At 59.2% G+C, this 12,130-nt stretch overlaps 1 protein-coding gene across 2 annotated transcripts; it reads left to right on the top strand.

Moving 5' to 3' along the window:
* The first annotated feature begins 8,632 nt into the window (after positions 1 to 8,632).
* On the top strand, positions 8,633 to 11,963 carry LOC149920375 (uncharacterized). Of its 2 annotated transcripts, XR_016463542.1 has the most exons (5): positions 8,633 to 9,006; positions 9,100 to 9,163; positions 9,268 to 9,322; positions 9,468 to 10,708; positions 10,878 to 11,963. XR_016463542.1 is itself a non-coding variant. In XM_090134293.1 (4 exons), the coding sequence occupies exons 1-4, from the start codon at positions 8,734 to 8,736 to the stop codon at positions 10,390 to 10,392; spliced, it is 1,317 nt and encodes a 438-aa protein (XP_089990419.1). In that variant the 5' UTR covers positions 8,633 to 8,733; the 3' UTR covers positions 10,393 to 11,962. The 2 variants fall into 2 exon arrangements, 1 of the variants encoding a protein (XP_089990419.1); XM_090134293.1 differs by having other exon boundaries at positions 9,468 to 11,962.
* Positions 11,964 to 12,130: the final 167 nt, after the last annotated feature.

Here is a 12,130-nt window from a genome sequence, read left to right as displayed (position 1 = left end):
CACATCCATGTCTGATTCCCCTTACAGCAGCTGCCACATCCCAGAACCAAGGACATCCATCCGTACACGCAGATGGATCCTGTGGGGCTCCTGTGCTGGTGGCTCCTGGGCTGGGGGCTCCTGGGCTGGGGGCTCCCTGGGGGTCCCGGCCGCTCCCTGCCGCTCCAGCAGTGCCCGCAGCAGTTGGCAGCGGCGCTCAACGGCTGCCTGGTTCTCCCGGATGACGCGGATCAGCTCCAGGATGAGCTCCGTGTGGGAGCAGTGGGGCAGTGAAGGCTCTGTGGGGCTCTGCGCTCCATCCCTGGGGGAGCTCTGCTTGCTCGGCTCCAGGGAGTGAAGGGGGCTGGGGGCTGCTGTCAGGAGAGCCGGGGGCTCAGGGCTGGGGCACAGGGCTGGCTCTGCCTCTGGTTGTGGTTGGGGCTCTGGTGCAGTCTGAGAGACGAGAGTGGCCAACTCTGCCGGTGCGCCAGGCCAGGACTCCGGGAAGGAGGGGAGAAGAGCCTGCAGAGATTAGCTTCTGAGCAGGTAAGTCTGCGCTGGCAAAGAGATCTGGAGTAAAAAGGCCAACCAAAATGCTCTTTTTAAGGCTCTTTCGGGGTTAGCAGCAGCACCACGCTTGTGCTGGGGAGCTGGCAGCTGGTGGGCTCCTGAGTCACCGGGTGAAGCCAGCACATCAGCAGCGCGGTTTTTAACAGCCGTCCTGAACCTTCACACCTGATAACAGGCTTTAAATAGCTTCGAGCACAAAACACACCAGGTGAGAAACCACTTTTTTTGTTAGCTGTGAAAGAGGAGGTTGAGCACAGTCCACACTTTCCTTAGGGCAATACATCTGTGCGTGTGGGAGGTGGGTCTGGTGGTAAGAGCTGTAAACTTTGGTTCCTCCTTGCTCAGGAGCCCGGCTTTCCTTTCCTTTCCTTGGCAGTCTCTGAGACCGCAGGCCAGAACATGGTCTCCACTAGACAGTGGGCTTATTCCAAGAAGTCTGTGGCAACCTGGACGGAGAGCTTGCCAAGAACTGTTGCTGTTAGGTCTCTGGCTGCAGGGAGTGCCTGAGCCTGCTGCCGCCCGGGGAGGGGGGCAGGGATCCACCCGTGCGAGATGTGAGCAGGTGGCCGAGCTGCTCAGCCTGCTGGTGGAACTCGAGGAGGTACAGAGACTTGGGACCATCAGGGAGTGTGAGCGGGAGATGGACTGGTGGAGCGACTCGCTGGTCACCAGAGGGAAGGGTTCCAGGAAAATGCCCCCAGAAAGGCGGTGGGCCCCCTGCCCTGTCTCAGTCGGACAGACCTGACTGATGAGGAAGGTTGGAAGAAAGTCCCCACTCGGTGTCACAGGAGACACCCCCGCCTGCCTGGCCCGCTTCCCCAGCTCCCTCTAAGCAGCAGGTTCCAGCTGCCGGAGGTAGAAGGGGAGGTGAGTGGAGAGGCGAAGGAGGATCTGCCCGGGAGAGAGCCCAGGGCGAGGCGGTCACCCCCACGCCTCCAGACCGCCTCTGACAGGAAGGAGAGAAGGGGGGTCGTGGGGGTGACTCCCTCCTCAGAGGAACGGAGGGCCCCGTATGCAGACCTGACCCGGTCCATAGGGAAGTGTGCTGCCTTCCTGGGGCTCGGCTCAGGGACGTAACCAGGAAACTCCCTCAGCTGGTCGGGTCATCAGACTGCTTCCATTGCTCGTAGTTCAGGCGGGCAGTGATGAAATTGCTCAGACAAATCTACGAACTATGAAAAAAGATTTCAGGGGTTTAGGGTGTTTAGTTCAAGGAGCGGGAGCTCAAGTGATCTTCTGCTCTGTACCTTCGGGGGGGCAGTAAGGGACACCGAGCGGGACTGGAAAGCACGAGCAATGAATAATTGGCTCGGAGGCTGGTGTCGAGCCAGAAACTTTGCATTCTTTGATCATGGGGCGGTTTACTCGGCCCCTGGCCTGCTGTCTGTCCATGGAACCCGCCTATCTCTAAGGGGGCAACGAATACTAGCGCAGGAGCTAGCGGGGCTTATGGAAAGAGCTTTAAACTAGCTATGAAGGGGGAAGGGGACAAAACAGGCCTACAAGAGATGAGCCTAGGAGAACGATGATTAAGCTGGGGGGGAGGCAGCCGACTCGACTGAAGTGTATCTGCACCAATGCACGCAGCACGAGCAACAAGCAGGAAGAGTCGGAAGCGATTGTGAGTCAGGCGAATTATGACCTTGTTGCTGTTAATGAAACGTGGTGGGACCACTCCATGACTGGAGTGCTGTGATAGATGGTTACAAGCTCTTCAGAAGGGACAGACGAGGAAAGAAGGGTGGTGGTGCGGCCCTTTATATCAAAGACTTTTTGATGTTGAAGAGCTTGGGGTTCGAAATGACAGAGTTGAGTGTCTATGGGTAAGGATCAGGGGGAAGGCCTATAGGGGCGACATCTTGGTGGGGGTCTGCTACAGACCGCCTAACCAGGATGAGGACCTGGATGAAGCGTTCTATGAGCGGCTCGCGGAAGTCACGTGATCACTAGCACTTGTTCTCATGGGAGACTTCAACTTCCCTGACATATGTTGGAAGTATAATACAGCACAGAGGAAGCAGTCCAGGAGGTTTCTAGAGTGCGTGGAGGATAGCTTCCTTATGCAACTGGTAGGAGAGCCTACCAGGGGCGGTGCCCTGCTGGACCTGGTCTTCACTAACAGAGAAGGACTGGTGGGAGAAGTGAAGGTTGGGGACCATCTTGGGCAGAGCGACCGTGGAACTGTACAACTCTCTATGCTTGGGGGTGTCAAGAGAGCGACCAGCAGAACTACCTTCTGAACTTTCAGAGGGCGGACTTCGATCTGTTCAGGGCGCTTGTAGCACGGGTCCCTTGGGAGTCGCTTCTGAAGGGCAAAGGGGTCCAGGAAGCCTGGACGCTCCTCAAGACGGAAATCTTAAAGGCGCAAGAACAGGCTGTCCTGAGTGCCGTAAGGCGAGCCGCAGGGCAGACGGCCGGTGTGGATGAGCCGGGAACTGCTGCTGAGACTCAGGGAGAAAAAGAGAGTCTGTGTCCTCTGGAAGAAGGAACAGGCTAGTTGGGGAGATTACAGGGGAGGAGCTAAGGTATGCAGGGAGGACGTTAGGAGGGCAAAAGCCCAACTTGAACTCAGACTGGCCACTGCAGTAAAAGACAATAAAAAATCCTTTTATAAATATATCAGTGGCAAAAGAAGAACCCAGGATAATTCTCAACATTTACGTGATGCAGCAGGGAATGTGGCCACTGAGGACAAGGAGAAGGCTGAGGTCCTCAATGCCTTCTTTACATCTGCCTTTAATAGCCAGACCAGTTATCCTCTGGGCATTTTATGCCCTGATCTGGAAGTCTGGGACGCTACTCAGAAAACACCCCCAGCAATTCAAGTGGAGACAGTCAGAGAACTCCTCCTCCATCTGGACTGCCACAAGTCCATGGGACCGGATGGCTGCACCCTCGGGTGCTGAGGGAGCTGGCGGGGTGATTGCTGAGCCGCTCTCGGCCATCTGTCAGCGCTCCTGGTTAACTGGAGAGGTCCCAGAGGGTTGGAGGTTCGCTGATGTGACTCCCATCTTCAAGAAGGGCCGTAAGGAGGAGCTGGGGAACGAAGGCCTGTCAGCCTGACCTCAGTACCAGGGAAAGTAATGGAGCAAATCATCTTGGGGGAGATCGCAGGGCACGTGTGTGGCATTCGGGGGATCAGGCCCAGCCAGCACGGGTTCATGAAAGGCAGGTCGTGCTTGGCCAACCTCATCTCCTTGTACGACCGGGTGACCAGGCTGGTAGATGAGGGAAAGGCTGTCGATGCAGTCTGCCTGGACTTGAACAAAGCCTTCGACATGGTCTCTCACAGCTTCTGGGGAAGCTGGCTGCCCGTGGCCTGGACAGGTACACACTGCTTTGGGTAAGAAATTAGCTAGAGGGCCGTGCCAACGGGTGGTGGTTAATGGAGCGAAGTCCAGCTGGCGACCTGTTTCAAGTGCTGTCCTCCAGGGGCCTGTCTTGTTTAATATCTTTATTGATGACCTAGACGAGGGCATTGAGTGCACCCTCAGTAAGTTTGCAGATGGCACCAAGCTGGGAGGTGGTGTGGGAGGTGGTGGGAGGGACTTAGATAAGCTGGATCGCTGGGCTGAGCTGAATGGGATGAGGTTCAACAAGGCCAAGTGCCGGGTCCTGCACTTTGGCACAACAACCCCATGCAGCGCTATGGGCTTGGGGACGAGTGGCTGGATGAGTGTGAAGAGGAAAGGGACCTGGGGGTGTTGGTTGATGCTGGGCTGAACGTGAGCCAGCAGTGTGCCCGGGTGGCCAAGAGGGCCAACGGCATCCTGGCCTGCATTAGAAATGGTGTGGCCAGCAGGAGCAGGGAGGTGATCATCCCCTGTACTCAGCTCTGGTGAGGCCGCACCTCCAGTGCTGTGTTCAGTTCTGGGCCCCTCAGTGCAGGAAAGACATTGAGGCCCTGGAGCGTGTCCAGAGAAGGGCAACAGAACTGGTGAGGGGTCTGCAGCACAAGTGCTGTGAGGAGCGGCTGAGGGAGCTGGGATTGTTCAGTCTGGAGAAGAGGAGCTCAGGGGAGACCTCACTGCACTCCACAACTTCCCGAAGGGAGGCTGTGCTGAGGACGGGTTCGGCCTCTGCTCCCGGGCGGCAAACGGGAGCCGGGGAAACGGCCGCACGTTGTGCCAGAGGAGGCTGAGGTTGGACACGAGGAAGAACTCTTCTCTCAGCGGTCGGCACCGCAGTGGCTGCGCAGGGAGGGGGGGAGTCGCCGTCCCTGCGGCGTCGAGAGGAGCCTGGATGCGGAGCTGCGAGACCTGGCTGGGTGCTGGTGGCAGCAGCGGTGACGGGAGGGCAGCTGGATGGATGACCTTGCAGGTCCTTTCCGACCTGTGATTCTGTGACTCTACGGTGAAGTGGCTTTAATTCCAGACAATGAACTTCAATTCTCTGAGGCCGAGTCAGAGCGTGTCCAGCATTCTAGAGAGGACAGGGATCTAATAAATGATTTAGAAGGGAAAGGAGCAAGCTGACAGATGGGTGTGAACCCAGATAGACACGGTGTTGTGCCCTTTGGTATCTTCTGAAAGTTGGTTCTAAGGAAACGCAATAAAACATACTTGGGGACAGAGACTGTAAGAACTTGAACAAAGCAATTGCAGCACTGCAGTACTGTGAAAAAGGGCACAAGTGGGGCCCACTGGGAAAGGGAACCCTGCAGGACAGCAGTGGCCTCGGTCGTTCTGCACAGCCAATGGCTACGGGGAGGTGATGGATGAGGGGCTGGGGGTGTGGGAGCTGCCTCTCATCCACCCTCTCGCTGCTCCCACAGAAGTTGTCGGAGCTGATTTTGAGGGTCCAAGGCAGTCTGGGGCAGCTGGAGGAGCCTGGGTGTGCTGGGGGGCTCAGCGCTCACCATGTCGATGATCTGGGACAGGGTGACCTGCAGGGTGACGTTGAGCGCCCGCTCCATGTCCTCGGCGGGCCGCAGGGCACTGGAGTAGTTGGCGAAGAGGTCGTGGAACAGCTTGTGGGCGAGCCGGCCCTGTGCAGCCCTGCAGCCTGCGGGACCACGGCAGTGGGGGCACCGGGACCCCCATGGGTGGGACCCCACCGGGACCCCCATCGCCGGGAGCCACCGCATCCCTGCTCCGGGTCCATCCGTCCCCATCCCAACGACACGCTGTCTCGGGCAGCCCAGCCCAGGAACGCATTCCTCTCTCTTATTTCTCTCACTCCCATTATTTCTACTATTCCTATCATCTCCACTATTCCCACAGTTTCTATTCATCCCATCCTTTCTACTACGCCTGTTATTTCCACTCTCCCCATCGTTGTCCTCCACCCAACCCAGCAGAAGGACACATCTCGACCGCAGAATGGAGGCGGAGGTTTCTGAGCCCCCAGCCCCAATTTGGAGCCCCTCGGTGCCTGCTGGGATCAGGACAGTGCTGGAGAGGCTGAGCTGCTGTAAATGTTTCTGCCAGTCTCTCCTGCTGTAGCAACACAAGAACATTTAAGTGGGGGCATCCCTGGAGGACAGGCAGCGCCAGCGGGCAGTGGAACGCTCCCCATGGCAGTGGGGCCGTCAGGGGTCGGGAGCTGGGGACATCGCCGGCGTCACCTGCACAGCATCTCCCAGGGCTGGGAGGGGTTGGGGCGGCCTTTAAGAGCTCGGTGCACGGTGACGTCAGGGGAGGATGGCGGCGGCCTCGAGGCGGGCACACAGCCCAGGGTGGGCGAGGGATGCTCCAAAGGGCTCTGCTGGGGGCCCGGGGGAGGGGATGGCGGTGGACCCGAGTGGGGGCCGATCCGTGGGCAGCCGCTGCTCTCAGCAGTCCTGGCTGCTGTCTGTGGGGTCTGTGCCCCCCGTGTTTGCTGCTGCTGAGCCCCCCGGGGAGATTGGTGCTGGGCAGCTGGAGATGTGCCTCTGTAAAAGAGAAGAGCCTGGGGATGGGTCCTCTGCTGCCCACGGTGGTGGTGGTGCTGAAGAGGTGGAGAGGTGCTGGTGGTGGATGCGAGCGGTGGAGCAGATGGAGATGACGGATGGAAGTGATGCAGGTGATGGAAGCAATGGGTGGAGGTGGAGGAGGTGATGGAGGTGATGGAAGGGATGGATGGAGGTGGATGAGGTGATGGAGGTGGATGAGGTGGTGGTGATGGATAGAAGCAATGGATGGAGGCTGGTGAGGTGATGGAGGTGATGAAAGCAATGGATGGAGGTGGATGAGGTGATGGATGGAAGCAATGGGTGGAGGAAATGCTGGAGGTTGATGGGATGCTGGAGGTGATGCATAGAGATGGTGCAGGTGCTGGAGGTGATGGAGGCGGTGATGCTGCAGTGATGCGGGTGGCATTGGGCAGAGCTGGGAGCAGAGTGCAGGACGGGGATGGCTGTTCCTATTTGGCTGCTGAGAACCACGTAGAATAAAGCAGATCCATTGGAAGGAACCTACAGAGACGATGGGGTCCAACAACCTGAGGGCTCACCAAAGCTCACTGTGTTGCTGGGGGCATCGTCCAAGCGCCTCTCCCTCATCCTGTGGCACCACAGCAGGTGCCCAGCAGACCCCGATCGGTTTTAAGGCCGGAGGTTTTGTTTCCAGGCAGTGAATTATTCATCCCAGGACAGCAGCTGGGCTCCTGGAGAGGCAATTAGGGTAATGGAAGGCAGCGTGACCCGGCTCAGCGTGGGCAGGTGTCACATTCAGCACTGCCCCACTGCCGCCGCAACCCTGGTGCTGCAGGATGGGGCAGCCCCAGGGCCCCATCGGTCCCATTTCAGCACTCTGTGCCCATGGAAAAGCCATGCAGCAGCACTGCGGGTCCTCCCAGCCCTTTGCTGAAGGCCCAAGGCCCCCCAGGCCACCCTCCCACAGTGTGGGTCCCCCCACTCCCGCCCCGGCCCCAGTTCCAGCCCTGCAGTTTTGTGAAAAAGCAAAGAAAACAGTGGGAAATCTTTTATTTCTATAAACATTTTATTTCTCGTTTTCAAAAGGACAGGAAAATAATCTAATCACTTATTTATAATTTCTCAATAAAAACCTTTACAACCCCCTCGTGCTTAAGGACCACCGGAGCGGGCAGGAGCTGCTGGCAGCACCTTTTCCTTTTTTTCCATCCAAAAATAGTTGGGTTCTTTTTTTCAACACAGAAAGACTGCACAGAGCAGGGAGCACCGATGGCAGCTGCTCCCCACGGTGGGGCAGCACGGAGCATCCAGAGCAGCAGCGGTGCAGAATTGGGTCCCCTCAGGGTGCAGAGATGAGGACTGCTGGGTTCCACTGCTGCCCACGGCAGCGTTCAGCAGCCCCATGGCACAGCCTAAGGCCAGATTTCACAAACATTGATCAGATCCACTCTGAGTCTCCTTTTCTCAGGGCTGAACGGACCCACTGTGCTCAGCCTTTCCTTGTAAGAGGAGCTCCAGGCCCTGCACCATCTCCATCTCCTGTCCTTCTCCTGCCCTGCCCTCCCCTGACATCTGCAAGCCTTTCCACTGGGGCCAGTGCAGGTCATGGAGAGCAGAGCTCAGAGCTGCTCCTCTGCTCCCTGTGGGGGCTGCAGGGACACGAGGGGCTTTTGGGCTCCTCGTCATTACAGCACAAACAACTTTGTGAGAGGAATAAACAGGGTTTCAGTGCACTAAGGAGAAGGCCCGTCCTCCAGTGCTGCTCTGCCTGCTGGGCTCTTCCCCAGGGAAGGAAGGGGGCTGTCAGCTCCAAAAGGGACCCACAAAGGGTCGTCCCGATGGCAGCCCTCCCCCCCACAGTACAGTCCTCCTCCCCTGGGAACATGGCTGCACACAGCCATCCTCGCCCCCTGCCACCCAGGGATGGCAGCAGCCCCACGCTCCCGTCTGCCGTCCCTGGAGATGTCCCCCCGCAGTGCCCCATCCCAGCGCTGTCCTGTCCCGCTGCTGTTCCCGCTGGAGCCGTCCCCACTGCTGCGGGGGTCCTGCAACCGGAGCCGCCAAGCAGGAAAGGGGCCGAACCAGACGCGTCTGCCCGCTTTCTGTTTGCTTTCATTTTCCGCACCCTGGAGGTGCTGCAGCGAGGCCACGGCCCTCTGCTCTCCGTGCAGGAGCAAAGCCCCAGTGCAGGGCAATGCCAGCAGCCGGGAGCTCCGGGGCCAGCAGGCAGGAGGGGCTGCGGGGTGGGTTTCTTACGGCCCCGGTGCTCAGCATGGAGGGGCTCTGGTTAATCCAAGGTTCCATCCGGTGCTGCAGGCTGGAGGGCGGGAATGGAACCCTGGGACTATTGCATCACAATGAGAGGTCCCGGTGTGTCACAGATGGAGGCCCTGCAGGAGGGCTCAGCTGGCACGTGCCATGAGCAAAGCGGGCCACATTCCTCCTGCACAAGCGAGGGAGCATCACCCGAGCAGCAGGGGAGGAGCATCGCTGTGATCATGGGGAGCCGCAGCGCCCCAGGACCACTTGGGCTGGCCATGCAGCTGAAGCTGATGCTGCAGCTCAGCCTGGCCTCAGTCGTGCTGCACTTCCGGCGGCTGCAGGTAGGTGATGGATGAGGGGCCGTGGGGCACAGGGGCACAAGGGCACAGGGGCACAGGGGCAGCCCCTCAACCACCCTCTCGCTGCTCCCACAGAAGTTCTGTCGGAGGCTGGGGAAGAAGAGGAGAGAGACCAGCACCCAGACGAAGGAGGGGGGAGGTGAGCAGCCCCGACGCCAGAGCTGAGCACCCTGCAAGGGGTCGGCAGCCCAGTGTGGGGCTGAGCGGGGGGTCCCGGCCGCTCACACGCTCTTGCTTTGGCAGATGCCTGGTGGAAGGACGGAGCAGCGGGGATGGCGTCGCCAACCTGGGAACTGCGGTGAGTGCTGCTTGGCCAGACCTGGTCCTCCAGTGCTGCAGGGCCTGGGGTCAGGGCCATGGGAGGAGGCTCCGCTGGGGTCGTGGCCCTAAACTGTGGGCATGGGGGCAGCGGGTCCCCTCAACTCCTCCATCTTCTCCTGCAGGACGAGCCCAGACGACAGGAGTCCGAAGCTCCCCTGGGCCCCGCTGGCATCCATGGTGTCCCTGGGCTCCCTGGCTGCTTCTTCTTCCTCTTCCTTTTCCTCCCTCTACTCCTTCCCAGAGCCCTGGCCCGGTGCACTGGCAGAGTTGGCTGCTCTTGTCTCTCAGAGCAACGCAAAGCCACAATCAGAGCCCGAACTGGAGACAAAGGCAGATGCAGAGGCAGAGGCACAGCCGGAGCCAGAGCAAGAGCAAGAGCGAGAGGCAGAGGCAGAGGCAGAGGCAGAGGCAGAGGCAGCCCTGTGCCCCAGCCCTGAGCCCCCAGCTCTCCTGACAGCAGCCCCCAGCCCCCTTCACTCCCCGGGGCCAAGCAAGCAGAGCTCCCCCAGGGATGGAGCGCAGAGCCCCACGGAGCCTTCACTGCCCCACTGCTCCCACACGGAGCTCATCCTGGAGCTGATCCGCGTCATCCGGGAGAACCAGGCAGCCGTTGAGCGCCGCTGCCAACTGCTGCGGGCACTGCTGGAGCGGCAGGGAGCAGCCGGGACCCCCAGGGAGCCCCCAGCCCAGGAGCCCCCAGCCCAGGAGCCACCAGCACAGGAGCCTCCAGCACAGGAGCCCCACAGGATCCATCTGCGTGTACAGATGGATGCCCATAGTACTGGGATGTGGCAGCTGGACCAGAGCGTCCGGATGGAGCCAGACAGGTCCATCCCCACGGATCCAGGCAGGACCAACACAACAGGGTCCCACCGGGGTCCCACGGGCACGGCCCATCTGCGGGTGCCCCTGGGGCTGTGCGGGGTCGGGCAGTGCCTGCAGCATTGCTGCTCCAGGCTGTGGCGGTGGGTGCAGGAGCGCTGGAGGCACTGCCGTGCACAGCCCTTTTGGCAGCGCTGGTCCTACGTGGGGAGGAAGACCCTCTGAGCCCGAGTGTGGGGCCCGGCACCGCCACAGCCCCACCGTGCTCCCTCCGGCTCCGACCAGGGAAGGGTTTCCCTTCCCGCTGCTGCTGATCACTTCCCATCCCGCGGTCACACAGCCCAGCAGTGCCCCCGAGCAGCCGTGGGGCTGCTTCCAGCCTGGGGCTGCAGCGCAGACCTGCAGCACCACTTCTCGGTTCGGGTGTAAGTGGCCCTCAGAGCCCACCCTGTGCCAATCCCATGGGCAGGGGCTGCTCTTGTAGGCCAGGTGGCAAAGTCCCCTCTGTGGGAAGGGAATCGTGCTTCTACATAAGAACCAGGTAAGAATTTTATGTCATGGCCATCTAGCTTCACAGAGATTGGGTAAATGGAGTAATTTATAGAAAGAAAGAAAGACTGCAGAATAATCAGCAGTGCACACGTATAGCTAGCAGGAATTCATGTCAGCCAGCAGGAATACATCTATGTAATATTTCATCGTGTGCTCAGAAGCAGCGCAAGAATATCCTGCTCGAGAGAAGGATGACAGCCGACAACACGGCACGGCGTGCCCAAGGAAGTGCCTGAAGAGGCATCGGGGAGGCCTGGCAGCCCCCGCTGCTCTGTGTGTAACAAGAACCGTCCTTTGGGCAGCAGGGAGCAGCCTGGCACTCAGTCACCACGGCAGGACCATAAGAAGGGCACTGAGACGTCTAGGAAACAACAGGAAGGCGGCCGGCTGGCACGAGACAGACTGAGTTAACAGCACAGAATTAAGAAATGGAAATGGAAATGTCCTGCTTGCAGGACGGCCGCCACTGCAACAGCAAATAAAATCTGCTTCCATCAGAGATGCCGTCCTGACAATTCCCTGGATACTTCCGTCACCTCTGGCACTGGGCTCTGCGGTGATGGGCACCCGTGCTTCTCCCTGCCGGGACCTCACCGCCCTCTGCTGAATGACGCCTCGCATCTCAGCTGCATCCCCTCTTTTAGCTTAAAGCCAGTGCTGCTTTGTGGCAGTTGAGGCACGGACTGAGATGGGATCCATCCATGTTCAAATCCATGCTCTTCTCTGCAGACGCTGACAGACCTTATACACACCTCCAAGCTCCCTCCTGTCACCTCCGTCCCCCTGCACGTCCATAGAACACTCAGCAAGTCTCCCTCAGGTCCACACTGACTGCCCACCCCATCACAGCCACGCGTTGCTTCTGTTCCCGTGCTGCTCCTCCATTCAGGGAGTTCACCATGCAGGGTTGTGCCCCACGTCTGCTCTGCTCTCCTGCACACAGCCTTTCTTCTCTGCGTCCTCTTACACGCCTGTCAATGTTGATTCTCAGCCTCCATTCTGAACGTTGTCTGCAACCCCAGCATCTCCCTCTTGGGTCTTTATTAACAAACTATTGGTACAGGACCAGAAACAATGGCACTACATCCATTAACGAGGAATTAATGAGATCCTAGTGTCATAGCATGGCCTGGGTTGCAAAGGAGCACAATGCTCATCCAGTTCCAACCCCCTGCTGTGTGCAGGTCGCCAACCAGCAGCCCAGGCTGCCCAGAGCCACATCCAGCCTGGCCTCGAATGCCTGCAGGGATGGGGCATCCACAGCCTCCTTGAGCAACCTGTTCCAGTGCCTCACCACCCTCTGGCTGAAAAACTTCCTCCTCACATCCAACCTAAACCTCCCTGTCTCACTTTAAAGCCATTACCCCTTGTCCCATCACCATCCACCCTCACAAACAGCCGTTCCCCCTCC

Source organism: Phasianus colchicus, chromosome 1 (assembly GCF_987193195.1).
Source record: "Phasianus colchicus chromosome 1, bPhaCol1.hap1.1, whole genome shotgun sequence".
Taxonomy (NCBI): domain Eukaryota; kingdom Metazoa; phylum Chordata; class Aves; order Galliformes; family Phasianidae; genus Phasianus; species Phasianus colchicus.
The sequence above is the reverse complement of the archived record's forward strand: the minus strand, read 5'-3'. Positions and strand labels throughout refer to the sequence as shown.

Bases quoted from the DNA above. Each gene is read 5' to 3' on its own strand.
- LOC149920375 (XM_090134293.1), top strand. From the start codon at position 8,734: ATGGAACCCTGGGACTATTGCATCACAATGAGAGGTCCCGGTGTGTCA. The intron at 9,007-9,099 runs GTAGGTGATGGA...CTGCTCCCACAG, and splicing joins TGCACTTCCGGCGGCTGCAG to AAGTTCTGTCGGAGGCTGGG. The intron at 9,164-9,267 runs GTGAGCAGCCCC...TTGCTTTGGCAG, and splicing joins CCAGACGAAGGAGGGGGGAG to ATGCCTGGTGGAAGGACGGA.